This window comes from Coturnix japonica, chromosome 3, assembly GCF_054131305.1.
Source record: "Coturnix japonica strain WE chromosome 3, WE-NBRP24, whole genome shotgun sequence".
NCBI classification, from domain to species: Eukaryota; Metazoa; Chordata; class Aves; order Galliformes; family Phasianidae; genus Coturnix; species Coturnix japonica.
In genome coordinates this window covers 83,802,007-83,825,078 of record NC_140665.1, presented here as the reverse complement: position 1 = coordinate 83,825,078, position 23,072 = coordinate 83,802,007, and the positions used below count along the sequence as shown (strand labels likewise).

Sequence of the window (23,072 nt, the reverse complement as noted above, 5' to 3'; positions counted from 1 at the left end):
CAAATCCAAAGTATGGGGCCGTGGCAGCCACTGGAAAGAGGCTCAGATAAAATCAGGTGGTGTCAGCTGGAGTGTTAGTGTCTGTTGCTGGCCCAAATTCATACTGGCAGTGCTACAACAACCACATCTTTCTGCTTTCTCCTGCTGCATTTACATACGCAAGTGATGTACTGAACGCATATTTACATACTCAACTTCCTTGCTGGCCTCTCAGTAGCACAGCTGGATTTTACGAACTGTTATGGACAGCTCATGGAGTTCATTATCAGCTGGCAGCACTCAACACATGGCTGTGCATGTCAGGGCCCTGCTAGTGCCTGATGCCACCCAAAGTCTCCCTTCCTCCACTCATAACAGCTGCACAACTCTAAGCTGGCTTCAAGCATTCCTCTTTCAATCCAGTGCTCATGGCAGCCACAGCTGCATTTGTTATAGAATTCAAACACAGCATCTCCCTGCAGTTCTGCCAAGCTCATTCCAGGATGGACGTGTTGTCCGCTGCTCAGGCTGAGCTCCTCCATATTCCAGCACAGCTTGGGAACACCACTAAGAAAACAAGAGAGCCCTCGAATGGGTATGCAGCAGCAAGAAGTCACTGAACGTACATTGTAATGTCAACTTTATTCTACAAAACTGTTGAAGTATTTAAGATAACATCTCAAATTTGAGACAACGCTCTGTTAACACTTTGCCAATGTACAAATGAAACTATTGAAATTAAACTGATTTCATTAATTTCACTTTGCTTCTCAGGAAACACCACAGACAATGGAATGGAGTTACAGTGCAGGTAGGTTGCTGCTCAGTGGAAAATTGCCATCACACTTGGTATATCCTTTTCCTGAACAAGTGGTTTCTTTGGGCTGCCAGGCTGCAGGAATTTCTTGATGGTGGGAATATTGCTCATTCTTGCTTTGAAACTCTACAAAACAAAAAGAACACAGCACTGTAGTTAAGACCAAACATTAAACATCTTTGTGGCCCTGCATGAATATTTCACAAGCAGTCCCTGTCCTTCTTGAACTGAGGGGCCATAACTGGACACACTGTTTCAGATGCGGCCTCACCAGAGCAGATGAAAGGGGGAGGAAGCGTTCAAGGAGCATTTGGACAATGCTCTCACACATTGGGTTTCAGTTTAGGGTGGTCCTCTGTGGAGCTGGAATCAACAAACCAAAGGTCCCTTCCAACTCAAGATATTATGGGATAGCTAGAATCTATGCTTTAACCTACTATACTTTTCAATACACTGCTGGCTGTGCTGACAGAAGGCCACCGTAACCACCAGTATTTCAGGCTGGACAGAACCACTTAGTCTATTTAACTTTATTTTATTTTCCTACCCTCCCACCCCCATATTTTCTCAATCAGTTTAAATCAGTTCTCCTTTGGTTTATTTCCATTAAAAATGTCTATGTAATTACCTTCAAGAGGGGAAATTTTGCAAGTGCATCAGGCTTCAACTCTTCCACCAATAAAATGGTTTCCATTAAACTCACATCTGCTCTGCTCAGCTTGTTGCCAACAAGAAAGTCTTGTCCGTGGTTTTTCAAAACCTAAAAACATGGAAGGGGGAAGAGAAGCAAGTGTGATATGCATGTTCACCACTTAATGTTAAAATATTCTCATTCTCTCATGGAACTGTCCATGGAGCAAGGAAAGGTAATGAGAACATCTGTGCTACAAACAGATGACCACTGTGCCATCACAGCCATTATACATCAGTCCTTTCACTTCTGCATCTTTTTTTCCTGACAGCTGAGCTCCAGCCCTCTTGCCTTCACTTCTGCAGCCCTTGTAATTACAGCACTCTTCCCCACGCAGTGTTGGTCTACACATCACGGAACACAACCATCACTGTACAGAATTTACAAAAGACTGGAATTCAGCCCAGGCCATAGTAGGAGTATCCTGGACTGTTTCAAATGATGGGCAGCTCCCTTATTTCTCATCTCTTTCTGCTTCAGTTTGGGAATATTGCACTGGGGGGTCTCTGCATGTAGTCCTTGCCTCAGTTTCTTCCTTCCAGCTCAGCCACCTTCCTGTGTTCCTTTTTCTTATTTAATGACAGAAGAACCTGCAGTCCTTCCCCTGTATGTATGCTGCAATTCTTCTAATGCACGTTTGGTCAGAGGGTCCTGTACTTCAGGAAGAGGCTTTGTGTAAAAGCCAGTGCTATTGTCTGAAACAACATACAGACTGAAACATGGAGCTCTGTGGAACTCAGTACGTGCTGGTTTGTTGCAGCTCTGCCTATCTCTTCCAGCCAATCTCACTCCCACCACAACCACAGCATTTACATTAAATTTTTCCTTTCTTTTCTTCTCAATAAAAGATTGTGTAGATCAGGGCTGCTGTTTCAAGAAAATGATATTAATTAAGCTACTAAATCTTTGCTACGTACCTTCTCAAAGACTGGTAAGTATCTGTTTGTTGCCTTGTCCAAAATACTTGCAAGATCGTGCCCCTTTTCTTTAGCTATTTTGAATTCATGGTACATGATTAACTCATTCAGATCTGCCATTCCTTCCACATACATGTCGATTCTGAAAGGAACAGATCCAGTTGGTCAAGTCAAATATAGGTTCAAATAGCACAACACAAACAAGCTTGAACCCATCAGTTAATGGCTGTACACCTTCTTTTTTCACCAGGGCACAAAATTCTCTGCATTTAAAATTTTTCAAACCCAAGTATAGAATCGCCATGTGTGTGTCCAAACCCATGATAAAACTCAAATCAGGCATGATCGATTGAACAGTGTGTCTACAAAATGCCTAACAAATATCTTGAAAACTCAACTGAATAACCTAATGTATTTTAACATTCTTCAGGTTAAACCATGGAACTCCAGTGCATTTTTGTTTTGTTTTGTTTTGTTTTCCCCCTGATAAAGCACTGATCTCTGACCTTCATAAACTCCCTTCTGACTTTCTTCCTTTCTTGTGTATCTATCAATTACTATTGTACACATCACCTGCACTCAGGGTCAACACACACTACAAGAAAACATGCTGAATAAGCATCTTGCAAGTCTAAATTTGACAAGGGATATTCTTGTGTCATCAGAAGAGTAGCACCATCTATGAGCTAGCAAACAAAGGTAGTACTGGTACAGTACAGGGCTCTCTCCTTCAGGTCTTTCCCATAGAGATTGTATTTCCCTGCTATGTAGTTGAGGATGGCTCTCGTCTGCACCATCTTCATCCCATCAATCTCCACCATGGGCGCTTGCTGGAACAGCAGGGATCCATCTGGGGAAGAAGAAGACAAGGAAATGCTCAGTGACCTTTCAGTATCTACAGGGGAGCTGCACTAAAGAAACAACGGTGATATAATAAGGGGAAATGGTTTCAAGATTGAAGAGAGTACATTTAGGTTAGATGTAAGGAAAAATTATTTTACAGTGAGGGTGGTGAGCCGCTGGAATGGGTTGCTCAGAGATTTGGCTGATGCCCTGTCCCTGGAGACTTTCAAGGCAAGACTGGACAGACTCTGGTCAAAATAATCTAGCTGTGGTATCTCTGTTCATTGTAGTGGAGTTGGACTACGTGACCTCTAATGGTCCCTTCCAGCTATAAGGATTCTATGACTCTATGATTCTGTACCAGCCAGTCAAGGTTTTCTTCCAAGGTAAGATTCCTCTTGTGTTCTATGACAAACAATTCTAATCATCATTATTATTGAATTATAAAAAGGGAAGGAAACTTACCTGCCTTTAACTTTTCAAAATCATCCTTTGTTTTCAGAAATCTTTCTTCAAACTGTGGGGAACACAGAAGAAAAGTTGTGTTCTGACTGCATGTTTTAACTTCTGCTCACACAAAACAAGGGCCCAAATGGCAATGCTAATGGCAATTTTGTTTTAGATACACCAAATAAAGAATTGAAGAATTAGTTTGCCTTTGACATATTGTCTCCTCATCCCTCCCACATTCCATTAATAGATTTTCTGGGCATGCTACTAAGGCTGTTCCAAAAGTAATGCCTCACTTTTTTGTTTTTTTCATGGAAACTACACCTAAAACTACAAACAGCAGAGTAACCTTATCTCAAATTTTCATCAACAAAACACTCCAGCATAGTCACCACCATTAGCTATGAGTTTTGTCAGCAGTGAACAAGAGTCTGTATGCCTTGTTAGTATAAACAGACATGGCCATCTGGAAGGTGGCTTGTCTTCCACACTGCTGTCAAAAAATGCTGTGCTCACACCCACTGTTTAGTCTGCATAACTGTTCAGAAAGCATTGGTCAGTGTCAATGAATGCCAAATTTCCACATGGAAATTCAATTTCACACCTTCACTTCATATATCAGTCCATGGCAGAAGCCATGGCGTCAGGCTGCCTGTCTGTTGCCATCGTTATCCCAGCAATAAAAGGTAATGAAATATTACACGTTATTAGTAGAACAACAATACACAAACCTCAACTCCAGCAGCTGCTAGTAGCCACCTTATTGGTTCCATTCGGCCTCGTATATTGGCATAGTGAAGAACTGGTTTCCCAGACATCTTTCCACGTATCTGTTTTCCTGCTATCCAGAACAAAAAAGAACTCTCACAAATCAAAGAGGAACAGAATGTAGTTCACGAACCTCCAGCTGGTTCTCAAGCACTGCTCAAAGCTGTCTTCTTTTAAACCAATGACTGATGATGCAGGGCTGTCATCGTATCACCAGAGGAGACAAGAGTGGGAATGTCTTGGAAAGCGGTATGGTATTTCACACATGCAGATTAGTTAAGCACAACTAATATAATATATATAATATGTAACCACTCTATTTATTTCAGCCTTACTTCAGGATGTTGCCTACTGTTGAATCAGACACACAGATGAAACATTAATTACTGTAGTTTCTCTACTGGAGTTTACAGTCCATTATGAGACTTGAAGAATTTCCCCCTCTATCATTTCATAGAAAAGAATCAAAGACTCATTAAAGTTGGAAAAGACCTATATGATCATCTTCTACAATTGTTTAGCCATCTTCACCATGCCCACTAACCATGTCCCTCAGTGCTATATTTACCTTTTCCTTGAACACCTCCGGGGACTGTGACTACAACACTTCCCAGGGCAGCCTGTTCTAATACCTTGCTCTTACAGCTGAGAACAATTTACTCCAAACATCTGAACCTCCTTTCCTAACCCAAACCTCCTCTGGTGCAACTTGAGGCTAGTACCTTGCCCCATCAGTAGTTATGGTAGATGAGAGGCCAACCCCCACCACTCAACAACCTCCTTTCATGTTCAAGGCGATAAGGTCTCCCCTGAGCCTCCTCTTCCTCAGACTATACAATTGCAGCTCCCTCAGCTGCTCCTCACAACACTTGTGCTCCACACCCTTCACAGCTTCACTGGAATTATCTGGATGCACTTTAGGGCCTCAATGTCTTCGTTGCTGAAAGAGGCCCAAATCTGAACACTGTATTTGATTTAATTCCATTCAACAGCACTCTCTGGGCCTGGGCAGCCAGCCAGTTTTTTACCCAGCACACTGTATGCCTGTCAAAGCAATGGGTTGCCAGCTTCACCAGGAGAATACTGAGAGACAGGGTCAGAGCCTTCATTAAAGTCCATGTAGACCATATCCACAGCCTTTTCACATCTACCTGGCACATCACTTGGTGATAGGAGAGCAGGTAGGACAAGGAGTACGTTCCTTACATGAACCCTTGCAGTTCATGCCTGAATCCCTGGTTGTCCAACCCAAGCCATCTGACTGCACTCAAGACAAGCTGCTCTGTGACCTTCCCTGACACAGAAGCCAGGCAGACAGGACTACAGTTTGCTGGATCATCTTTCCAGTCTTTCTAGTAGAGGAGTGTCACCCTAGGAAGCCTGCACACTTCTGGGACTCTCTGTTCCTCACTCCCTTATGGGTAAAGATTGGGGGGAAGGAAAATCACTTAACCTTATCATTCCCAGCGTTCACAGCAGACCCCATTCTTCTCCTTTCTTTAGGCCAGTACCCAATTTTGTTTCTGGTAACATCTTGCAGGTCATCACCACAGGCAGAGCCAAACTGAAATCCTTGCTCAGTTCTACTCCAGCTCATGCAGGGATTCAAATCAGTCATTGTCCCCAGGCACGTGGGCTTCTGCCCCATTCAGAACCAGTGCACAGCAAACACAGTGAAGGAGTTGGCAGTACCCAATTTATATTCATGTCACAATATGAATAACAAGTCAAGAAACAAGCTGAACAATGAACAGCAGTAAAAAGCAACTGGTTACAACAAAACAAATCCCCCTTGTAAATAGCATCCCATTGTCTTTATTACAGAATCAAAGAATCACAGAATTGTAGGGGTTGGAAGGGACCTCTAGAGATCATCGAGTCCAACCCCCCTGCCAAAGCAGGCTCCCTACACCATGTCACACAGGAAGTCGTCCAGTCGGGTCTTGAATATCTCCAGAGAAGGAGATTCCACCACCTCCCTGGGCAGCCTGTTCCAGTGCTCCGTCACCCGCACTGTAAAGAAGTTCTTCCGCACATTTGTGCGGAACTTCCTATGCTGTACTTTCATCCCATTACCCCTAGTCCTATCCCCACGCACTACTTAAGTATTATTTAAAGTAATGAAGTATTATTTATTGCAGGAATCACCTGACTCTTCTGAGATCTAAACTGATCTTTCTTCACTTGGTATATTGACCTATGCAAAAAAAATGTTAGCAAAGGATGTTCCTGCAGGTATTTACCTCCACTGATTAGCATCAAGTACACTAACTCCCTACACACATAAAGAAGACGAAAACCTTACCTTTCACAGACTGGAACTCACTCTGAGCTCTCAGCAGCTTTGCCCTGTGGTTATGGAGCTTTTAGCCCCTCCTACCAAATTGCAGATGCTTCTCTGCTGTTGGGTAACTCTCTTACTTCATCAGTTAAAACATTTAGTTTTAATCACTTATTACCTACTAATGCTGACGGGGCACATATGTAACATCTGTGAGAGGTCACCATCATTTTGGACAACCATCACAGCACAACATATCATACTTCCCATTTTCACTGTATGGCAACTTTCTACTTAGCAAGAATCACAGCAGCCAAAAACCATCCACGGCTAAAAAAAAATAAACAAATACCACAATACTAATCCAATTTCAATTAAAAAAGATCACAATGCTGTAGTTTTGTACCTCTTTATACTTGTTATATCAACTATTTCAACTGGAACCATTCATTGGCAACCTTCCCTTTCATTCTTTTAGAGGAAGGGGATGTTCCGTCAGGTCATTCTATTCAGAAAAACCTCATGTTTGAAGACAGAATAGTTTATTTCTTTCTGTCAAAGTCACCGCTCTGGATTTGATCTGGGGAAAATGATGGCTCCTAATGAGAGTAGGAGGTGGTGAAAGAGAGCCCTATCAGGAGGGCCTACTGCTACCTGTTTTATTTAATAACTGTGTTGATCACAAAGACGTTAGTATCCCATGATTTCCCTTGCACCTACCTCCTGTCTAGTCTACTAATCTACTACCTGGTTAGCACATCTGTAGGCATTATGTGCACCCAAGGTCAATGTACTCTGTGAAAATCTGCTGAATCACCGCAGGCTTGAATGCGGGCCAGGACATTCTTCTGCTATTCCACAGGGGTTGTATGAACTGTAGCCAAAGAAATTAGTTGTTACAGTTTAGGGAGTGCTCCTTCTGGTGCTCCTCGTAGATGACAACGGACAACAAAGATTTGATGCTGGTCTCCTTTCAATAGATCTAAATCCAGGTAGGAAGAATCCTTGACCAAAATCTGGAGCTACAGCTGATACCCAAACCAAAGCCAGCAGTATGCACTAAAAACGTCAGTTTCTGGCATGTGTGAAGGCATCTGATTTTTAAGTACTTCTCACTTCAGGTGAACCAGCCAGGGGATAAAGCTAAGGGAAATCTCAAATATACACCTTAATAAATTAATAGAGAGAATATTCAACACTGGTGCTGCTGCCAGCCACCAACTTATTCCCATCTGAGGACTTCCTTTTTATTTTAAAGACGGATATATGTAATAATTGGTTTTCATAGATGATGCTGATTCCCTGACCAAGCGTAGGAGCGATTTGCATCATCAAACCTTGCAAGATTTCCCACAGAATGAGACAGAATTACTTTGGCTTGGGTTGGAGCTACACTCAAAATTCCAGGGCTGTCTTTAAAATGTAAGGGAAATTGGTGCCCGCACAAACTGCATTGTGTTGTGATATTCATAGGAGGAGGAGAGGATGGAGGGGCCTGAGCCTCAGCTGTTACTAAGGAGACCTTCAAGGATATGCCCAGCCCTGCCTTGTTGCAGATACAAAGGACTCATCTGGCGCTTTGTATAATTCAAAGCAACTGAATACTTCTTGCTCTTTCTGAGCTGTCACTGCATGTGTTCAGCACACCTGAAAAGCCCAACTCACACATTCTATCCCAGGACATATTTCTCCTGAGTCCCACCCACAAAATCCGGCTGGGTAGGTATGTAACAAGTGATCTTTTAAACTTGGGGATATGTTTACACAAACAGCTTTCCAGTTATCAGTAACGTAGCTCCAGGGTGTTACCTGAGCACTGTTGCTTTTGGATCTGTCTCTGCACATTTACATCATGACATGCGCAACAAATACAGTTTGTGTCTTCTTGGCAGCAAAGAGTCTTACTGAGTTCAGAAACACCCATCTCCAAGGAAGATCATTATGTTGGCTGGTATCTGCAACGTGCTCATGAGGAACAGCCACTGCTCTGCAGCAGAACTCAACCCAGTTAACACGTGCTCCAAACTTCTGCTCAGCTGACAGCCTGCCAAGAGGATTCCCAAACACCTCAGTCTCTTTCAGCAAATTTCTCCTTTTATATAAATAGGTGCTGGATAACAAAGACTTGATGAAGTCATAATCAGACTAGAGCTACTTGATGCCTAACTAAGACCTGAACAGCAATCATGCATTTAGGAAAGTGTCTAATTACAGCTACATTATACACACACACACAAAAGATCAAGAACTATGCACTACTTTTCATTCCAGTAAGGGTTTGCCTTGTACTACACACAGTGAAAGTGCTTCCAAACAGCCTATTGTTCAGAATTACTTCATTCCTAGGTGCTCCAGAAGTACATGATGGTCTCATGTACAGCTGGATTTCAGGAACTGTTACATACAGCTCAAAGCCAAGTTCATTATCAGCTGGCAGCACTCAACACATGGCTGTGCATGTCAGGGCCCTGCTAGTGCCTGATGCCACCCAAAGTCCCCCTTCCTCCACCCATAACAGCTGCTCAACTCGACAGCTGGCTTCAAGCATTCCTCTTTCAATCCAGTGCTCATGGCGGCCACAGCTGTGTTTGTTAAAGGAGATATTGGTGAAGCGGCCAAGACAAGAGACTGAAATGCTGTGGACAAAACAGAAGTGCAGTAGGGCCCAGATCCCAACATAAACCAAGCTGATTAACAGCTCAGTTCAGAGGAAAGCTGAACTCAAACACTGCATCTCCCTGCAGTTCTGCCAAGCTCATTCCAGGATGGGCGCGTTGTCTGCTGCTCAGGCTGAGCTCCTCCATATTCCAGCACAGATTGGGAACACCACTAAGAGAACAAGAGTGCACTCAGGTGCGTACGCAGCGGCAAGAAGTCACTGAACGTACATTGTAATGTCAACTTTATTCTACAAAACTGTTGAAGTATTTAAGACAACATGTCAAATTTGAGACTATTGAGTTCACAGTTACATTTGCTAATGTGCAAATGAAACTAGTGAAATTTTGCTTCTCAGGAAACACAACAGAGAATGGAATGGAGTTACAGTGCAGGTAGGCTGCTGCTCAGTGGAAAATTGCCATCACACTTGGTATATCCTTTTCCTGAATAATTGCTTTCTTCTGGCTGCCAGGCTGCAGGAATTTCTTGATATTGGGCATACTGCACATTCTTGCTTTGAAACTCTGCAAAACAAAAAGAACACAGTGCTGTACTTAAGACCAATGGCAACTCTCAGAGTAACAGTGCATTGGGTGACGTGAGCCTGGTGGCTGGTTCCTTGTGGCTGCATTTTAGGGGCATTTCTCTTTAGAGTGTTTATAAATGATTTGGAAATGGAATGCATAGAAAGTAGGTTTGCAGACAATCCTAATATTGGAGGAGCAGCTGACTGCCTGTGAGGCAGGGAGACCTTGAAGGGAGATCTCTCAAAAACTGGAAGGCCAGCAGTCACCACAACATTGAGTTTAACACGAGAAGATTTTTTTTTTTCTAAATTTATGTGGAACCCCCTACATTACAGCTTGCAACCACAGCCTCTTGTTCTGTCACTTGATGTTGCTGAGCTCCATCCTCCTGGCACTCGATCTTTACATATTTATAAACATTAACGTTGTCACCCCTCAGCTCAGTCTCCTCCAAGCAGAGGAGAACCAGCTCCCTCAGAATTATCTTGTAAAGAAGATGTTCCACTCCGTTAATCACCTTTGTGGCCCTGAATGGGTATTTCGCAAGCAGTTCCCTGTCCTTCTTGAACTGAGGGGCCATAACTGCACACGCTATTTCAGATGCGGTCTCACCAGGGCAGATGAAAGGGGGAGGAAGCGTTCAAGGAGCATTTGGACAATGCTCTCAAACATTGGGTTTGAATTTAGGGTGGTCCTCTGTGGAGCTAGGAGCTGGAATCAATGATCCAAAGGTCCCTTCCAATTCAAGATATTATGGGATAGCAAGAATCTATGCTTTAACCTACTATACTTTTTAATACCCTAGGGGGTGTGCTGACAGAAGGCCACTGTAACCACCAGTATTTCAGGCTGGACAGAACCACTTAGGGTACTTGACTTCAATTTCTCCTTTTTTTCCTTACACTCTCACACCCGTATTTTTTCTAGCAATTTAAATCAGTTCTCCTTTGGTTTATTTGCATTAAAAATGTCTATGCATTTACCTGCAAGACAGGAAATTTTGCAAGCGCATCAGGCTTCAACTCTTCCAGCCACAAAATGTTTTCCAGTAAACTCACATCTGCTTTGCTCAGCTTGTTGCCAACAAGAAAGTCTTGTCCGTGGTCTTTCAAAACCTAAAAACACGGAAAAGGGAACAGAAAGCAGAGCCACACAATATTTCTTAAAGCAAAGTCATTTTCTCGTGGAATTGTTGCTGAAGTAAGGAAATGTAATGAGAATATCTGTACTACAAAGAGATAATCTGACCACTCTGCCATCACAGCCATCATACATCAGTCCTCCCAGTCTGCATCTTTTTTTTCTTTTTTTAACTGACAGCCAACGTCAAACCCTCTTGCCTTCACTTCAGTAGCCAATAGACCACAACCATCACTGTACAAAATTGACAAGAGACTGGACGCCGTAGTAGGAGTATCCTGGAGTCTTTCAAATGATGGGCAGCTCCCTTATTTCTCACCTCTTTCTTCTTCAGTTTGGGAATATTGCACTGGGGGCTCTCTGCATGTAGCCCCTGCCTCAGTTTCTTGACACCCTGCTTCCTGCTCAGCCACCTTCCCTTTTTCTTTTTCTTATTTAATGACAGAAGGACCTGCAGTCCTTCTCCTGTATGTATGCTGCAATTCTTCTAATGCACGTTTGGTCAGAGGGTCCTGTACTTCAGGAAGAGGCTTTGTGTAAAAGCCAGTGCTACTGTCTGAAACAACATACAGACTGAAACATGGAGCTCTGTGGAACTCAGTGCGTCCTGGGTTGTTGGAGCTCTGCCTGTCTCCGAGATCTGCAGTGTCTTCTGTCTCCACTCTGTGGTGTTCTGTCTAGAGCCTCATCTCACTTCCACCTCAACCGAAGCATTTACAATAAATTTTAATTTTATTCTGAATAAAAGATTGTATAGATCAGGGCTGGTGTTACAGGAAAAAAGTATTAATTAAGCTACTAAATCCTTGCCACGTACCTTCTCAAAGACTGGTAAATATCTGTTTGTGGCCTTGTCCATTATATTAGCAAGATGCTGCTCCTTTTCATTAGCAGGTTTGAATTCATGGTACATGATTAACTCAAACAGATCTGCCAATCCTTCCACATACATGTCAATTCTGAAAGAAACAGATCCAGTTGGACAGGTCAAATACTGGAGCTCTTCATAGCACAACACGAACAGGCTTGAACCCATCAGTAAAAGGCTGTACCCCTTCTTTTTTCACCAAGGCACAAACTTCTCTGCATTTAAAATTTTTCAAACCCAAATAAAGAATGAAGTACTGGTACAGTACAGGGCTCTCTCCTTCAGGTCTTTCCCATAGAGATTGTATTTCCCTGCTATGTAGTTGAGGATGGCTCTCGTCTGCACCATCTTCATCCCATCAATCTCCACCATGGGCACTTGCTGGTACAGCAGGGATCCATCTGGGGAAGAGGAAGACAAGGAAATGCTCAGCCTGTGAATGAAGATCATCTACAGGGCTATGGGAAAATAACCACCAATCTTATTCTTCATTTGTAGCACACTTCCTCATCCCCATGATACGGTGTGGAAAATGTACTTTGAGCACCTAGACTACTGTTAAAAATTGTGTTCACACTTAGTGTTAACATACACATTAATATTTATCTATGTGACTCCTACATTAACTTTACAGTGACTGAATAGTGCTTGGTGTTTCACGTGATTACTGCAAGAACTAAAGCCCACTTGATATGAGGCTGTAGTTGTGTAAATCCCTTCCTGAGGGAGATCAGCATGGCAAAGGCCACTCTGAGTTCAGATATCTTTGAAAAGCCAAGCAATGAGTGCAGTCCTGTAATTTGGTTTAGAGGAAATGTGAGTAACCAGGCTCAAAGCAATCGAATCTAAAGAGAGCAAGGTGAGCAACTGGCAGTAGATTCATAATGATACCCCTTCCAACCCGGGTAATTCTGTGATTCTGTGATTCTGTGATTCTGTGATACAGAGAAGGTGCCGTCTGAACACCGGGAAACACGGTGTGGGTGATGGAGGGCTGGCAGTGGTTGCCCAGAGCCTGTGGACTCTCCTCCTTGGAGATCTTCAAAAGCCACTTGGATGTGGTCCTGGGGACCTACTCTGTGTGTCCCTGCTTGAACAGGGGATGGGCCTGATGGACCCCAATGTGATTATTACTGCATCTTACTGTTCCTTGCTGCGGAGTTGGACTAGATGGCCTCTAAAGATGCCTTCCAGCTACAATGCTTGTATGACTCTGTACAAGCTAGTCTAGGCTTTTTTCTCAAGAGACATAAGACTATTCTCATGTTCTAAGACAAACAATTCTAATCATCATCATTATCAAACTATAAAAGAGAGAAGGAAACTCACCCGACTTTAACTTAAGGAGATCATCCTTTGTTTTCAGAATTCTTTCTTCAAACTGCGGGGAATACAGAAGAAACTTTGTTTTCAGACTGCATATTTTAACTTCTGCTTGTAATGAGACAAGGGTCCAATACGAGGGCTCACAGGATCTTTGTTTTGGAAATGACAAATCAGGTTTTGAAGAATGAGTTTGCCTATGCCATACTGTCTCCTCATCCCCCCCCCCCCATTCAGTTCACAGATCTTTTGAGCAAGCTACTAAGGTGCTAAGGTTGCTCCAAAAGAAACTCCACAACACTTCCCTTTTATTTATTTGTTTTTCCCATGGAAACTACCATAGATGCAAACATCAGAGTATCACTATTTGATAGAACAAATTATCACCAAGCAAATACTCTAACAATGTTACCACCAACAGCTAGATTTCCCCAGTGATGAACAAGAACCTGCATGCCTTGTTATTAAAAATAGGCATGGCCATCCAGAAGGTGGCTTGTCTTCCACATTGCTGTCAGATAATGCTGAAGCTCTTCGCCGTGCTCATAACCACTGATAAGCCTCCATAACATTGATCAGTGTCAATAGGTGCTGTTTTTTATGCACTTGTCACAAGGGAGTTGGATGTAGAATGCTAACAGTGGGACTGACATACAACGCTTGGAAGAGAAACAGCAACTTTGCTTGGTGATGGTTGTGCAATGCATTAAATACAGAATCTGAAATTGCTGGTATGTCCATTATTAATAATGAATACTATAAATGAGTATTTGTCACATGCTATCAGTAGAACAACCATAGACAAACCTCAACTCCAGCAGCTGCTAGTAGCCACCTTATTGGTTCCATTCGGCCTCGTATATTGGCATAGTGCAGAACTGGCTTCCCAGACATCTTTCCACGTATCTGATTTCCTGCTATCCAGAACAAAAAAGAACTCTCACAAATCAAGGAAGATCAGAATGCAGTTCATGAACCTCCAGCTGGTTCTCAAGCACTGCTCAGAGCGGTCTTCTTTTAAACCAATGACTGATGATGCAAGGCTGTTATCAAATCACCAGAGGAGATGAATGGGAATGTGTTGGAAAGCGGTACTGTATTTCACACCGTCAGTTTAGTTAAGCACATCCGTATACTGACAGTAAGTGGTCCAGTTCAGAGACCACGCAAAGCAAAGACCACTTCCAGCCCAAAGTGTCCTGCTCTGACTGAAAATCTGGCTGTGCACAATGCACTGCCCCATTTATTTCTGTCTTACTTCAGGATGCTGTTTATTGTCAAAACCCACACACAGAACTAAGTAAATACTGTAATTTCTCTGCTGGAGTTTACGGTCCATTATAATGAGACAGGAAGAATTTCTCCCTCCATCCTCGTTCACATTCATAGAAAAGAATCATAGATTCATTAATTCAAAGCCTCTTTAAAATTGGAAAAGACCTCTAAGATCACCTGTTCCAGCCACTGATCCATCCCCACCATGCCCACTAACCATGTCCCTCAGTGCTATATCTGCGCTTTTCCTGAATAGCTCCTGGAAGTACATGACTTCCCAAGGCAGCCTGGTCTCATACCTCACTGTTATGGCTGAGAATCAATTTTTCATAATATCTGAATCTCCGTTCCTAACCTGAAGCTTCTCTCATGCAACTTGAGGCCAGTACCTTGCCCCATCAGTAGTTACGGGGGAGAAGAGGCCAACCCCCACCACTCAACTGCCTCCTTTCATGTTCAAGGCGATAAGGCCTCCCCTGAGCCTCCTCCTCCTCAGACTATACAATTGCAGGTCCCTCAGCTGCTCCTCATAACACTTGTGCTCCACACCCTTCACAGCTTCACTGGAGTTATCTGGAGGAGCTTTAGGGCCTCAATGTCTTTGCTGCAGGCAGAGGCCCAAATCTGAACACTGCATTCAATTTAACTCCATTCAGCAACACTCTCTGGGCCTGGGCAGCCAGCCAGTTTTTTCACCCAGTGCAGCATATGCCTGTCCAAGGAATGAGACACCAGCTTCACCAGGAGAATACTGAGAGACAGGGTCAGAGCCTTTAATAATGTCTACATAGACTGTATCGACAGCCTTTCCTTATACACTTGGCACATCACTTGGTCATAGAAGGAGAGCAGGTTAGTCAAACAGGACGTTCCCTACATGAACCCATGCAGTTTATGCCTCCATCTGTTGCATCTATGCCACAAAACCAGGGCACAACAAACACAGTGAAGGCGTAGGCAGTGCCCAATGTCACAGTAATGAGAAACAAGATAATAAACAAGTTGAAGAATGATCAGCAGCAAAAAGCAAATGGCTACAACTAAACAAATCCCCCTTGTAAGTAGCTTGCCACTGTCTCCAAAATAGGAACCATTTCACACTTCTGAGATCTAAACTGATTTTTCTTCAATCCGCATGCATGCAAAGCAGATGACTATTAATTACTCATCTGATGCACAAAACCCTCTGAGAAATTAATGCACTTGTAGGTATTTAATTCACAAAATCCATCCACTGACTTTAGCATCAAGTACACTAATTCCCTTTGCATACCCCAAAGCCAAAACACTTACCTTGCCCAGACTGGAACTCACTCTGAGCTCTCAGCAGCTTTGCCCTGAGGTTATGGAGCTTTTAGCTCCTCCTACACAGCAAATTGCAGACACTTCTCTGCTGATGGTTAACACTTTTACTTAACAGTTAAAACATCTAGTTTTAATCACTTATTACTTACAAGAAGGGAACTCCTAACTGATGCTGACAGTGCACATATATAACACTTGTGAGAGGTCACCAGCATTTCAAACAACCACCTCAGCACTATATTTTAATACTTCCCATTTTCACTGTATGGTAACTTCCTACTTAGCAAGAATTCCAGCAGCCACAAACTTTCCATGGTTTAAGAAAAAAACACTATGATACTAATCCAATTTCACTTAAAATATTTCATGATTTTGTACTTTTGTACCTCTTTACAGACGTTAGAACAACTATTTCAGCTGCAATCCTTTGTCAGATTACTTCCCTTCCCTTCTTTTAGAGGCAGGGTGTCATGGTTTAATAATTTTGTAATTTTTGCTATCAGTATTCCACATCATAACATCATATAAAGCATGAATAATTTTACTGAATCTGCAACTTATCAGAAGAAGACTACATCTCCCAGGGAACAACACGATGGGTCATGGGACCTGGACTCTATATTAACTCTGTCGCAGAACAGACTGACGTCTTTCGAGTTCTGGCGTTCAGGGGAGTGTGTGGGAGCCTTCAGCCGTTCGCCTAGATTCACAGTAGGCCTCTCGGTTACGGGACTCATTCTCTCTCCTATTTTGCTTGATTCGTTAGCTCAATTTCAATTATATTGTATTATATTGTGTTATCCTGTATTTCGATATAGTATTTAGTAAATAAGTGTGCCTCCTTAGATCGTTGCCGCTGTTTTTTCTTTTCCTAATTAACTTTTCCTTTCGGCCTAGGGCCCCTCTGGGGCCTACGGCCCCCTGTCACGGACGCAGGTGGATTTTTAGTTCAAACCGTGACAGCTTTTGGTGGAGAATGCGGGCAGATTGAGTTGCTGTTTTTCTGTGTTTTCTTCTGTTGCTCTTTTAGCTTTTAACAGAGCTACGAGTTTTTTTTCCCTGTTAAGGAGCTATCTCGTGTTTGGGATTCTGCACCTGCGAGCTTGACCTTGAAAGTCCAGGCGGACTGCCAATACTCCGGTATATTTTATAAACACTGCTGAGCTTTGTTTTCTTTTACTTTTTTCTCTCTATTGGAGGAAAAAAGATGTTTTCTCTACTAAATTTGTTTTACCAGGGACTGTGTGCCATTGGTTCTTTTTTTGAGACGCTCCGAACATATTGGGCCATGTTTAAGCTAGCCACTTTTCCTTATGGAGCTATACAATTGTATAATGGATTGAAAGCATGGTTAGCAATGCTCACTTCGTATCTGTATACAGCTCCAGAGGGAGCAACTAATGCAACTAATTATACAGAAATGGTGATTTTTAAGCGTGCTCCTCTTTCTTTCTATGAATCCTTTATGCAGTTTTTGAATGATCAGTGGGTCACACTCTTAATCTCCCTGATCTTACTGTTGATTATTGTAATAATCTCACTCAGTATCTGGATTTATAACATCCGGAGGAAGTCTTCCCTAGAACCAGAGAATACTGAGTGGCAGGGAGTGTGGAGAGGTTTTGAAGAGATTCTCAAAGGACAGACATCTTCAGTGTTATGGAGCTTCACTCCTGAACACTTGAAGAATCCTGAGAGTTTGATTGCATATTTGAGGCAGGAATGTTGTGGCTCAGGCAGATCTCAGGAGGCACAAATGATTTTGGGCCTAGCTAATGCTTATCGGGCCTTAGTCAATACCATTCCTGAGAGGGAAGTTTTAGAAGCTGAGAGAGAGAGTCTCAGGGCCGAGAAGGAGAGTCTTAGAGCTGAGGCAGAAAAACTTTGGACTGAGAAGGTAGAGAGAGAAAAAGCTTTTGAAGCTGAGAGAAAAGATCTCCTGTACCAACGAGACTCAATCTGGTACGAGAGAGAGAGTCTTAGAGCTGACGCAGCAAAACTTTGGGATGAGAAGGTAGAGAGAGAAAAAGTTTTTGAAGCTGAGAGAAAAGATCTCCTGTACCAACGAGACTCAATCTGGTACGAGAAAGAGAGTCTTAGAGCTGACGCAGAAAAACTTTGGGATGAGAAAAGCTCCCTGCAATCCCAACTCAACACTCTCCAGTCCGAGTACAGCGCCCTCCGGTCCGAGCACGACGCTCTCCAGTCCGAGCACGGCGCCCTCCGGTCCGAGCACGACGCTCTTCAGACCGAGCACAATGCCCTCCAGACCAAGCTCAACACTCTCCAGACTGAGCGCGATGCCCTCCGGTCCGAGCATGACACTCTCCAGACTGAGCATGATGCCTTCCAATCCAACTGCGACACCCTCCAGTCCGAGCACAACACTCTTCAGTCTGTGCATAATGCCCTCCAGTCCGAGCATAACGCTCTTCAGACTGAGCACAATGCCCTCCAGACCGAGCACAACACTCTTCAGTCCGAGCATAATGCCCTCCGGTCCGAGCATAACGCTCTTCAGACTGAGCACAATGCCCTTCGGACCGAGCACAACACTCTTCAGTCCGAGCATAACACTCTTCAGACCGAGCACAATGCCCTCCAGACCAAGCTCAACACTCTCCAGACTGAGCGCGATGCCCTCCGGTCCGAGCATGACACTCTCCAGACTGAGCGCGATGCCCTCCGGTCCGAGCACGACACTCTCCAGTCCGAGCACAGCGCCCTCCTGTGTAAGTGCGTCGATCTCCAGGTCAAACATGACTCTATTGACTCGTTGTACACTGACCTCAAGGCCGACTACAACGCCCTCAAAGCCAGTCGCAGCACCCTCCGGTCTGTGTACGACGAGCTCCTGTCTGACTACGACGCTCTCCAGTCTGAGCACGACGCCCTCCAGTCTAGTTATAACGTCCTCAGGGCGGAATGCGACACCCTCAAGTCTGAACCGTATGTACTCCAACTTAACCAACCACCGGGGGCACCAGATACAATGTTGGTTGCCCCTGTAAGAGGGCGAAAAACAAAACGAGTTTCAACTCAGATAGAGAAAATGCAGAAGGAGTTAGAAGAGCGGAGGGAGTTAGGAGAGCAGGACTCAGGAGAGCAGGGGGACTCAGGAGAGCAGGGGGACTCAGGAGGTCAGGGGGACTCAGGAGAGCAGGAGGAGTCAGAAGACCAGAGGAAGTCGGCGGAGCAGAGGTTGTTAGAGCAGTATAAGAAGATGTTAGAGGAGGAGAAGAAGTCAGAGGAGCAGAGAAAGTTAGGAGAGAGGAAGAAGGAGGAAGGTCGCCTGGAGGAAATAACACAAGCGTCAGAGTCAGGGTCAGAGTCAGACGAGGAGCCAAAAGCTAAATTTTCTTTACGAGAATTTCTCGAGTCCAAACTTATAGATGGGGCAGCCTCATCAACACAGCTGCCAACATTAACACCTGAGACTCTTGATAGAGCAAAAGGTGAGCAAAGTATTACGACCATTATTGATCGATCTTTTAAACTGAGTGAAATTCGAGATCTGAGAAAGGATTTCACACGTCAGCCGAAAGAAAATATGGTCACTTGGTTACTTCGCTGCTGGGACAATGGTGCCAACAGTGCGTGGCTCGATGGCAGTGAAGCTCGCCAACTGGGTAGCATTTCCAGGGACTCACGTGTGGACAGAGGTATAGGCACATGCCAAAATCGGTCCTACACCCTCTGGAAGCGGATGTTGATAGCGGTAAGAGATAGATTCCCCTTTAAACGGGACTTGGAGCCTGAGAAAAAGAAATGGACTGATATGGAGAAAGGTATCCAATTTTTGAGAGAAAGGGCTCTGGTGGAAATGCTCTACAGCCCCCAGTTCAATCGTAACAATCCAAACCAATTACATGATCCTGAAGCAGTCCACGTTCCACGACAAATGTGGCGTGACTTTACAAAGGCAGCTCCAGAAAAGCATGCCAGTGCACTTGCATTGGTATATGGCAAAGGGGAAAGAAAGCCCCTTGTAAATGAGCTAATTAGCAGACTTCAGGAGCTTGAATTATTTATAAGCGCTACAGAAGTTAAGCTTTATACTTCAGCCATTGTCCAAATGGGAAAAAAAATAGTGGAAAGGTTAGACAAAGTGGAGGAAACACAAAGTGATATTATTGACAAATTGGCTAATGTGCCTGATGTAGATGAATCCACGGTGGTACCAGATGATGGAAACCAGGATTTCCACGATCGCCTATTGAGAGAGCTAAACAACATGAGTTCCTCTCGACCTGTATCATCGAAAATCTCAACCATAAAAAAGAGACGTCCTCGTATTCAAGCAAATGACAACGATAAGACACCTCGTATTCAAGCAAACGACAATGATAAGACCATACGTTTTGCTTTGTTGTATTTCTTGAGTAATCATGGGGAGGATATAAAGAAGTGGTATAACTCATCCACTTCTGCACTTCAGGCACGAGTGAAAGAATTACAATCCAAAACAACCACCAAGGTGAACTCTTCCAAACGGGGGAGAGTTCCAGTTGCTGCAAGTCAACGAGGTAAACAATAGAGGGGCCCTGCCCCCAGCCAGGGGGGGGAAAGGGACAACAGAGTATACTGGACTGTGTGGATTAAGTGGCCTGGCACATCTCAACCACAGAAATATAAAGCCTTGGTGGACACTGGTGCACAATGCACCCTAATGCCCTCAAGTCACCAAGGGACACAACCAATTTATATCCATGGAGTGACTGGGGGTTCCCAAGAATTGACTATGTTGGAGGCCGAAATAAGCCTCACTGGTAAAAACTGGCGAATGCACCCTATTGTGACTGGTCCAGAGGCTCCATGTATACTGGGAATCGATTACCTTAGGATGGGATATTTCAAGGATCCCAAGGGGTATCGATGGGCCTTTGGGATAGCTGCTGTAAACACAAATGGTGTTAAGCAGCTGTCAACTTTACCTGGTCTGTCAGATGATCCTTCTGTTGTGGGGTTGCTCCAGGTAAAAGACCAAGAGGTACCAATTGCCACCAAAGTGGTTCACAGACGGCAGTACCGCACCAATAGGGACTCATTGCTCCCCATTCACAAGCTAATTCGCCAATTGGAAAATCAGGGAGTGATTAGCAAAACGCACTCGCCTTTTAACAGCCCCATATGGCCAGTGCGTAAAACCAGTGGGGAATGGAGGCTGACGGTAGATTACCGTGGCCTGAATGAAGTCACACCTCCATTAAGTGCTGCTGTACCAGACATGCTAGAACTCCAGTATGAATTGGAGTCAAAAGAAGCTAGGTGGTATGCCACCATTGATATTGCTAATGCCTTCTTTTCCATCCCATTGGCTGCAAAATGTAGGCCACAGTTTGCTTTTACCTGGAGAGGTATTCAGTATACCTGGAACCGTTTACCCCAGGGGTGGAAGCACAGCCCAACAATTTGCCATGGATTGATCCAAGCTGTTTTGGAACAGGGTAATGCTCCTGAGCACTTGCAGTATATTGATGACATTGTGGTGTGGGGCCATACAGCAGCAGAGGTTTTCAAGAAAGGGAAACAGATAATCCAAATTCTTTTGAAAGCTGGTTTTGCCATTAAGAGCAGCAAGGTGAAGGGGCCTGCCCAGGAAATCCAGTTCTTAGGCATAAAATGGCAAGATGGACGTCGTCACATCCCAGCAGATGTGATTGACAAAATCACTGCTATGTCTCCGCCCACAAATAAAACAGAGACCCAATCTTTTCTGGGAGTAGTGGGCTTTTGGAGAATGCATGTCCCAAACTACAGCCACATAGTGAGCCCTCTCTATCAGGTAACACGGAAGAAGAATAATTTCTCATGGGGTCCTGAGCAGCAGCAGGCTTTTGAGCAGATAAAACAAGAAATAGCCCGTGCCGTGGCCTTGGGGCCAGTACGGACGGGACAGGATGTGAAGAACATCCTCTACACTGCTGCTGGAGAGAAAGGTCCCACCTGGAGTTTGTGGCAAAGAGCCTCAGGAGAGACCCGAGGCCGACCCCTAGGATTTTGGAGTCGAGCATATAAAGGGTCTGAGGAGCGCTACACTCCGACTGAGAAGGAGATCTTAGCCGTGTATAAGGGGGTTCGGGCTGCTTCTGAAGTAGTTGGGACAGAGGTTCAGCTTCTTCTAGCACCTCGCTTGCCAGTAATAAACTGGATGTTTAAAGGACAGGTTCCCTCCACCCATCATGCTACTGATGCCACTTGGAGTAAGTGGATTTCATTAATTACTCAACGAGCTCGAATGGGAAAACTCAGCCGTCCTGGAATTCTAGAAGTGATCATGGACTGGCCTGAGAGTAAAAAAATTGAAACACCACCTACAGAAGAGGTATCACGTGCTAAAGAGGCACCACCATACAATGAGCTACCAGATAACGAAAAGAAATTTGCCCTGTTCACAGACGGATCATGTCGTATTGTAGGGAAGCATCGCAGATGGAAAGCTGCTGTATGGAGCCCCACACGACAAGTTGCAGAAGCCACCGAAGGTAAAGGAGAATCAAGTCAATTCGCAGAGGTAAAGGCTGTTCAGCTGGCTTTAGATGTGGCTGAACGGGAGAGGTGGCCAATGCTTCATCTTTATACTGATTCATGGATGGTGGCAAATGCCTTATGGGGGTGGTTGCAACAGTGGGAAAATGATAATTGGCAACGAAAGGGTAAACCTGTTTGGGCTGCTGAACTGTGGAAAGACATTGCTGCCCGAATAAGGAACATTGTTGTAAAGGTGCGCCATGTAGATGCTCATGTGCCTAAAAGTAAGGCTACTGAAGAACATAAAAATAACCATCAGGTTGATCGAGCTGCCAAAATTGAGGTGGCTCAAATAGACTTGGACTGGCAGAACAAGGGTGAATTATTCCTAGCTCGGTGGGCCCATGAGACTTCAGGTCATCAAGGAAGGGATGCAACATATAAGTGGGCCAGAGACCGAGGGGTGGACTTAACTATGGACGCTATTGCTCAAGTTATTCATGATTGTGAAACATGCGCCATAATTAAACAAGCCAAGAGGATGAAACCTATTTGGGAGGAAGGGCGATGGCAAAAGTATAAATATGGAGAGGCATGGCAGGTTGATTATATCACCTTGCCACGATCTCGCAATGGTAAGCGTTATGTACTCACCATGGTGGAGGCAACCACTGGGTGGCTCGAAACATACGCAGTACCCCATGCTACCGCCCGAAACACCATATTAGGGTTGGAAAAGCAAATCCTGTGGCGGCA

The 23,072-nt window shown here is 44.2% G+C and overlaps 2 protein-coding genes across 13 annotated transcripts in view; both read right to left on the bottom strand.

Annotated features, from left to right (window-relative positions):
* Window positions 1–602: 602 nt before the first annotated feature.
* LOC107312130 (glutathione S-transferase-like) lies at window positions 603–6,805 on the bottom strand. Of its 3 annotated transcripts, none has more exons than XM_015859284.3 (7): window positions 6,771–6,805; window positions 4,429–4,538; window positions 3,713–3,764; window positions 3,122–3,254; window positions 2,405–2,546; window positions 1,425–1,556; window positions 603–922 (listed from the first exon to the last, which is right to left on the bottom strand). In XM_015859284.3, exons 2-7 carry the CDS (start codon window positions 4,513–4,515, stop codon window positions 803–805), a joined length of 666 nt encoding a protein of 221 aa, XP_015714770.2. In that variant the 5' UTR covers window positions 4,516–4,538; window positions 6,771–6,805; the 3' UTR covers window positions 603–802. The 3 variants fall into 3 exon arrangements, with proteins under 3 accessions (XP_015714770.2, XP_015714772.2, XP_085400016.1); XM_015859286.3 differs by having other exon boundaries at window positions 4,429–4,535; XM_085543890.1 differs by lacking the exon at window positions 6,771–6,805 and adding an exon at window positions 5,919–6,206 and having other exon boundaries at window positions 4,429–4,535.
* Window positions 6,806–9,631: 2,826 nt separating this feature from the next.
* Window positions 9,632–23,072, bottom strand: part of LOC107312132 (glutathione S-transferase-like) — a 27,957-nt gene continuing 14,516 nt past the window's right edge. For 4 of the 10 annotated variants that reach the window (XM_085543887.1, XM_085543880.1, XM_085543879.1 and 1 more), the window contains exons 2-7: window positions 14,073–14,179; window positions 13,272–13,323; window positions 12,211–12,343; window positions 11,892–12,033; window positions 10,918–11,049; window positions 9,632–9,931 (exon numbers count right to left, since the gene is read on the bottom strand). In XM_085543887.1, coding sequence (XP_085400013.1) covers window positions 9,812–9,931; window positions 10,918–11,049; window positions 11,892–12,033; window positions 12,211–12,343; window positions 13,272–13,323; window positions 14,073–14,159 — 666 coding nt within the window. In that variant the 5' untranslated portion in view covers window positions 14,160–14,179 and the 3' untranslated portion in view covers window positions 9,632–9,811. Of the gene's footprint in view, window positions 9,932–10,917; window positions 11,050–11,891; window positions 12,034–12,210; window positions 12,344–13,271; window positions 13,324–14,072; window positions 14,183–15,833; window positions 16,050–23,072 lie in introns of those variants that run through there. The other 6 variants (XM_085543886.1, XM_085543878.1, XM_085543881.1 and 3 more) reach the window with 3 other exon arrangements.